Source organism: Montipora capricornis, chromosome 9 (assembly GCF_036669925.1).
Source record: "Montipora capricornis isolate CH-2021 chromosome 9, ASM3666992v2, whole genome shotgun sequence".
Lineage (NCBI taxonomy): Eukaryota > Metazoa > Cnidaria > Anthozoa > Scleractinia > Acroporidae > Montipora > Montipora capricornis.
The window spans coordinates 17,107,880-17,115,379 of NC_090891.1; the positions used below are offsets into that span (position 1 = coordinate 17,107,880).

A 7,500-nucleotide genomic window follows, 5' to 3' on the forward strand; every position below is an offset into this window, starting at 1 on the left:
TTACATAAGAAATCTTTTCTTCTTAAAAGCAGTATGACAGTCGAATGTAAGTTTAATATAAAATTGAATTGCAGTACGCACTAGATGACTTAAGGTTTTGATTTTTGTCTTAAGAACATTCATGGAAGGCAACACTTTTTAGTGACTTGGCAGTGTGTTTCACATAGACGCCACTGTAAAAGCGAATTGGTCTCTAAACAAAAAGGTGCAAGCAACTGGGTTTATTTAAATAAGAATTTCTTAGTTTAAGCACTTTAGGTGCCATCTGCTCGGTAAACATATCCACCATGAGCCTTATTCACACGGCGGCCACATTGGCCATAGACAATAGATTTCACTCTACTGTAAGCTAGTGAGATGGGCAGTCCACGAGCACCAGAAATTGAATCGCTTCCACCTGCTAGCTGCCTTCAAGTGCCTTCACAAGATCCTACACATCACCTGGCCGGAAAAAAATCCAGATATTCAAGTACTTGTAGTCCATGGGCAAGGAAACGAAGAGCAAACAAAGAGCACGCTTTTGATGAACTTTTGCACAGTTGTCCCAGGCGCAAATGTCGTAATTTAGATAGGAAGTAATTAGAGTGTGCTAGACATTGAGCAGTAAACGTCTTGGTCCATAATGTCTCAGTTTTGCAATAACTCCAATTAATTTGTTAACTTTATGACAAATGTGGTCAATATGTTATTTCCATGTCAAGTCAGGACAAGGTATGATATTTCCATGACAAGGTATTTAACATAGTTTTTCATTTCAAGATTTGTAAAGGCATTGGTTGCAGAGATAAAATTTTAACTGAGTAGCAAAAGGCATTATCTTCTGGCGGGACCGGAAAATAACAAAGTTTGACATTTTAATATTGAGAGTCAACTTATGGGCTTTGAGGCATTCACGGACCTTTGCAAGTTCCAAGTTAATAGTTATTTCAAGAACACGTAGGTTTTCATTAGCATTAATTAGGGTTGTATCATCGGCAAACAGATAGAAGGAGGATTCTTGTGAAGATTTTAAAATGTATTTGATATAGAGAAGGAATAAGAGGGGGCCAAGGACAGAGCCTTGAGGAACTCCAAGTCGGACGACTTCTTTATCAGGATAAGTCAATATTGATCTCAAGGTCCAAGGAATCAGAATAGTGCTCACGGCATTAGGAATTTCAGATGCCAATTTATCTCCAATGTTTGCAAAATGATTTTTCAAAATGTTACTAATCCTCTTTGGGTCACTACACAAAACCGAATCTTCAGATGATCGAATATCTGATCCAAACTAACCTGACCCTAATTTTTGTCTAGGCTTGATTTAAGCTTCGAAGAAAAGTTCTTCAATTCATCTGTGTGTATTCAACCTAGGTAAAATGAAGATCACCAATTTAACCAAGGTCCAAACGTATTTAACCTGAAAACGGATTTTACTGGCAACATAAACACTTTAGCTTGCTCAATCAAGCTCAAATTCGATGGGAAGGCCACCTTGTCAGCATGCAAGCCACACGCTTCCCAAACACAACGCAACACAATCACCACTATTTTGGAACACTTTAACAAGTTTGATGGCAATATCCGCTTTACACTCCGCATTTTCTGGACATCAACATCGCTAGTGATGGTCTTGGTATCTACAGAAAAGATACTTTCCCTGGACAGTACACTAACTTTGAGAGTTTTGTACCTTGGCGAAACAAGATTTCTTGGGTCAAAGCACTGATTGACCGCTTACACCGAATCTGCACTCCTAGCAAAATTAAAACCGAGCTCAAGCTAATAAGGAAGTTGTTTTTGTTTTTTTTTTTATCGTGGAACGCTTTTCCTCTGAACGCGTGGCGAACTTATTAATTGATCGCTTTACTACGAATGCACAGAACAGGGCTTCAGATCATATTACCAACGACACCTCCCACAACATCCACTATCCAACTATCTGGCTTACCGTCCCATTCGTCGGCGACCTAACAACACAACTTGTTAAAAAGCTTAAACGTACTAAGTTTCGCAGATGTCTCGTCGACCGAAATGAGACATCCGAATAAAAGAGAAGACCACAAAATTGTATTTCTTCACAAGCACTAAAGACAAAACGCCGCCATTAAGCCAATCAAATGTTGTCTATGAATTCACTTGGCCCGGTTGCCATTCTTCGTACATCGGCAAATCGAACAGGACTTTGCTTGTCCGCACACAAGAACATGAGCTCACGGACAAAGAAAGCGCTATATATAAACATCTGCGCTATTGCGATCAGATCCAACACTTACAAGGTTTATACAAATTACCGGACATTTTTATCAATGAGAACTACCCACCTTCTACTGCAATGAACAAAGAATTTCTCGCCCAAACCGTGCGTGGTAACAAAAACATAATAGACTGCGATGATAATTGGAATCTATTATTATATAAAGAAGATTACCATATCAAGCGTTCAGCACCATCTTTGAAAAATGGTTTAAAAGCCAGTAGAGAGCTATGCCTATTCTCTTGACACTTTCGTTCTTTGTTTTGTATTTTCACGTGCTTCTGCTGATGCACCATCTCGCAGTATTTAAATTTCTGTTACCTCTGAAGATGATATAGAAATATATCGAAATATTACAAGTTAACATCAACGATTCCTTGCATTTGTTGCCTGTCTCATAGACACGATGCAATTACTCGGTGTCACCTTTATTCTATACCTATTAAAACTATCAGCAGGTAGAACTAAAATAGGCATGAGGTGTGTTGGAGGACCAATGAAACGCTTAAATTAAAGGACAATTTTAAGGCAATATAAATCTAGACAGAAATGCATCAAATTGAAGCGCTGGATATAGACAGTGACGAAATGTAGAAGTGATCCTTGTACTTAATCAGACAATTTAAGCAACTGTCTCTTTCTAGACACTTGAAAATCTAGGCTGTTTCAACGGGATTCGAACCCATGACCTTTGCGATGCCGGTGCAATGATAGAACACAAATGATGAGTGTTTAATAAGAAGCAAACAAGATCTTCGAAAACGTGTCCAAGCACTATGACAAAAGGCTCACTCTGATTTTTTCCAAGTATCCCCGATTCACCAGCGATTTAAAATATCTCCCTTTATATCTATAACGGGTCATCTGATACGCAAAGTGAAAAAACGGTAACATTATTACACTGGCAAAATACCCTAAGTGATGAAGAACCTGTTGTCACTTACCAGAAACCCATAAGGGTTGAAACGTGTAACGGCCCCTTGTGTGCTGGAAAACAAGCTTCTGAATATTCAATTTGCTAAGTACCATATTTGGAACTGCAAGAGCGAGGGGTTTCCAAATATGGTACTTAGCACTGACACATTCAACCAATCAGTTCGCACTGAATATTCAGAAGCTGTGAACGCGCGTTACACGTTTCAACCCTTATGGGTTTCTGCACTTACCCAATGCAATGTGCTTGCCACTAATAAACTTTAAAAAAAACCGCTTATATATGGGCCTTATTTTGTCTAAGCCCCTTTTTCATGTATTTATGTGACTTGCGCAGCAGACAGCTGTGGTAGCTAATTTGAACTTGCTCCACTTGTAAAAATGTCGGTGACTATGATATTAGCAAAATCTTTATGCCTTATCAAAAGGAACAATTCAATCATTTTTTGGTCTTTCATCAACTGGTCTGTTATGAATTGTAGTCAAAAAATAAACACCCTTTGAAATGTGCAAAACATCATTCCTTGGATCCACACAAAACATCACGTATGTATTATCTTCCGAAAGGATGCGTTTTTGGTAAATAATTATTAAGCGGTATCCATACCCCAAAGAGGGAACAAAAATTTTACCTTGAGAAGTACGCGAATAATTCCATGCTTCATCAAACCTATTTTTCACCAGCGACGCAAACATAAGCGCAAGCAACACCGGTAGGCGAATTTACTTGTTGTTAATTAGTGTCTATTGTTCTAAAAAAAAGGGTCTAGTGAACAACAAGCTAGAGAGTTTGCGTATGCTTCTTGTGGTTATGCTTGCGTCGCTAGTGAAAACCAGGCTTAATCAGGAGCTATTTTACCCGTTATGTTCTTATTAACCAGATGTGCTTTAATATAAAGGCCCAACAGTAAAACTAACGCAAAGGGAAAGAAGGAGGCTGTTTAAGAATATGATTTTCTTTCAAATAACGAAATTTTCAGCTAAAATTGCAACCAGGTTGACAATCACAGATAGCTCGATCCTACTGTCAGGTTTGGATAAATTTGAATGTAGCTTACGAGAGTTACGATGCAAAAACCCAAAGTTTCGACACTCCTGTCTAGTGTCTCCATCATGGGTTGTCCAGTGTTATCCCATGAGTCATTTTACATGCCAGCAATATGCTAAAGTTACATTCAAACTTATTGAAACAATAGTAGCATCGAAATATGTTTGATGCTTTTCTTTCTTCGATTTAAACAAGGGTCTCAACACACGTTGTAAAATCATTGTCACTTGGAAGTGTTCTTTTCTCCGCAGTCAAGACAGATATCGTGCAATAACGGGAAGACTAAGAAAATATAGGTTAATGTCGGCTATGTTGGTCACCAGATAAATAATAATTGCTTATTTTTGCATGATTAATGCAACAAGAATGGTTCAGGATTATGGCCAATGGCGATTACTTCAACTATCTGAATGTTTATTCAGATGCCCCAGCTATGTTAATAGTTTATAAGCTTTTGTGATGCTTCGATAATTTTGTTTGTCCACCTGTGGTCAAAGTAAAGCAATCTTCGTTCTTCTAGTTGATTAAGCAAGGAATTTCAATAAGAAAGTCATCAGGAAATTCAGTTCCCACATCAAAGGAGTGAGTGCTTGCACGGTTTCTTCTTGCGAATCTTTGGACAGAAACTATCCTGCAATTGACTGTGAACGGTTATCGTTATTTTTGACGAGGGCCTTTAGCATTTGGTTTCAATGATTCGACTGTGTATTTTGTTATTGTCTGCAGCAAAGGCCTTAGCCGCAGGTGAGTCGTTGTCAAGTAAAATTGCAATTTCAATTTTCACTCTGTATCGTTTTCTCAAAGAAAGTTAGCCCAAACAAGGAGCAGGTTTTGCTTAAAATAGCAATCCCGTCAACACCTTTTTCCTCAGTGTTTTCCAGTGCAGGCTTCATCTAGTGGTATTCTATTCTTACATTTAAGTCGTTGATATCCACACCGATATTGTTCATCTTCATTAGGAAGACACGTTCAAGCATTACAGAATGAAGTGAAGTCATGTTGACCTCGTTGCCATCCCGAGATACTGTCGTGATCTTCATGAATGGTTAAATTATTTGTACAGTGTTCGATTCTTGTGAATAAAATTCAGTAAAGAACAACCTCCTTTTTTGAGGATTTTATTTTAACGACGATACGCAGTTTTTCCATTCTTGATAATACGAAAAAACCACTCCGTCTACCTCTTTGTCTTTTTAACTTTTTCGTATAAAACAAAAAAGGATTCGAAATTTGAACAGTGGGCTATATAACCTACAAGCTATTAAAATTATATATTAAAAAAAAGAAAAATTCCTCTTTTCAGGAAATCAAATTTAGCACGTTCTAGAGCTTTCCAGTTCGTATACTAGGACTGAGCGCTTGGAGTAGATTAGTTGCTTCAAACAAAACCTTCACCTCCATACAATGGTATAGCAAATGGCAAGCTGCCATAATGAGTACGCTTTGTAGCTCGGTGGACGAAGCGGTATTCATCTCCATTGCGAGGTCATAGATCCGACTCAAATCTCAGTAACGTATTGACTTCTGAGCATGAGAATTTACTCGTCAACTGGGCGGTGGGGGAGGTACTGGGGCGCCTCAGGAGTAAATGGGTTAAATCTCAATTTTGCCTCCTTCTTCTCAACTAATTACGTGCATACGTGGTCCGCGTTGCTTCATGAATTGTTTCTGTTCGCAACTCGTTGATATGATGTCTAAAACAGTTTTGAAAATAAACCTCAATGCGTCTGTTTGTCACAAAAAGATAATTTTACATCCATAGTGCCCTTAACTGTAGCATCGGGGAGGATTACTTCTTTCAAAACTTTCCTGTCTTTACCGAAAAGTGAAATGTGTGTTTGTAGTGTATTAAGCAGCAACATCTCGCTAAAATAGCATCAGTACTGCCAACTCCATCATGATTTTTCACGCATATGGTTGGTATTTCTTATTTGTTTGAACATACCAGTTAGCACACTCGACGTAACCTGAAAGTGTGACCAAGACAAGACCCCCAGAGCTGAGCCACGAAAAAGCATAAAACAAAAAACTCTTGTTTTCCGTCACCGAGAAATTGAACAACTTTCAGAATTTGCGAGAAAAAGAAAAGGAAATGTTTATTAATAACACCAAATTAAACTTCCATGGTATTGCCTTCTCACAAAGGTTGCATTAGAAACAGTTATGCAAACCCTCAATTGCGTCTCGGGTTTGCATAACTTTTAAAATAACTTCCTCTTTGAAACAATATTATATAAGAGAGAAAGGTTTGTAGATTAAATTAAAGTGATCATAGCATGAGTAACGCCGAAACATGTCTTTAAAAAGTTGGTTCGTGTGTCTTCAATTTATTAGTATTTAGTTTTTTTGAATTTATTCCCTGTTCAAAATACATCTTCTCCGCAAATATACATATAACATGTTTTCCTGTTAGCCAATCAAATTTCGCGCTCCTAAATAAGTCACAATCCACCTTTGGTCAAATTCCTGTGTAAGCGTCGTGTCCATGCGAAAGATTCAGCTTTGAAGCCCAAATATCTTGGAAAAACACCGAAACCTCCGTTTAAAACGTTTAAGAAAATGCTTACGAAATATGTAAGAACTTAAAAAGGAAGATTATTTAACCCGGACTCTGAACGTAACTGTGCTTGATCGCGCTGGAAAGTGATGTGTACTTGACCGATTTGACATCCGACATCATGGTCGTCATGCCTTTGCTGTTGAGCTTCTGGTTTGGAATCATCGTACAAGTAGCCGATTCAAGTGAATAAACTTTCTGTTGGTCTTTGCATATTATTGTGGACATTGTTTGAGATCTCTCGACAACTTCATCTAGCCGGTGATCATCAAGATTTAAAAGTCATTGTTTTTCTTCTCCTTGCGGCCAAGGGGGGAAATATCTCCCAAAATCAAGACTTAAGAAAATTACTTCACGGAAAGCTTGGCAATTATCAAATTGTGTCGGGGAAAGCAGACACCGTGACCTGACAACCATGTTTGCATACTCTCATGCAAACACAGCTACTGACAAATGAGAGAACGCGTTATATCGGATTATTTTATAAAGCATTAAACGTACTTGTCATTCTTGTCATTCTTGCTACTCGTACATTCAAAGGATGAGAAACTGCGAATAGATGGAATTATATCAATCTTAGTGCCTTATTCCCGAAAGAAAACGAGTGGATTCATGAATATAACCATTACAAAGTGATCTTATATGTGGCTTTATTATAAGGTGGCATTATGCCTTCTGACAAGGAATAACGAATGGTATTTTCGCGCAAAAAAAATACTTAGTTGT

General features: G+C 38.0%; 1 protein-coding gene and 1 long non-coding RNA gene across 3 annotated transcripts in view; one reads left to right on the forward strand and one right to left on the reverse strand.

Moving 5' to 3' along the window:
- Positions 1 to 3,855, reverse strand: part of LOC138016162 (uncharacterized) — an 8,864-nt gene extending 5,009 nt beyond the window's left edge. Inside the window, exons 1-2 of one of the 2 annotated variants that reach the window (XR_011125743.1) lie at positions 3,802 to 3,855; positions 2,411 to 2,559 (exon numbers count right to left, since the gene is read on the reverse strand). This is a non-coding gene — a long non-coding RNA (uncharacterized lncRNA). Of the gene's footprint in view, positions 1 to 2,410; positions 2,560 to 3,180; positions 3,207 to 3,801 lie in introns of those variants that run through there. The other variant, XR_011125744.1, reaches the window with a different exon arrangement.
- Positions 3,856 to 4,755: 900 nt separating this feature from the next.
- The window catches only part of LOC138015409 (signal peptide, CUB and EGF-like domain-containing protein 1), a 65,903-nt gene continuing 63,158 nt past the window's right edge, over positions 4,756 to 7,500 (forward strand). Inside the window, exon 1 of the mRNA XM_068862434.1 lies at positions 4,756 to 4,961. Coding sequence (XP_068718535.1) covers positions 4,910 to 4,961 — 52 coding nt within the window. The 5' untranslated portion in view covers positions 4,756 to 4,909. The remainder of the gene's footprint in view (positions 4,962 to 7,500) is intronic.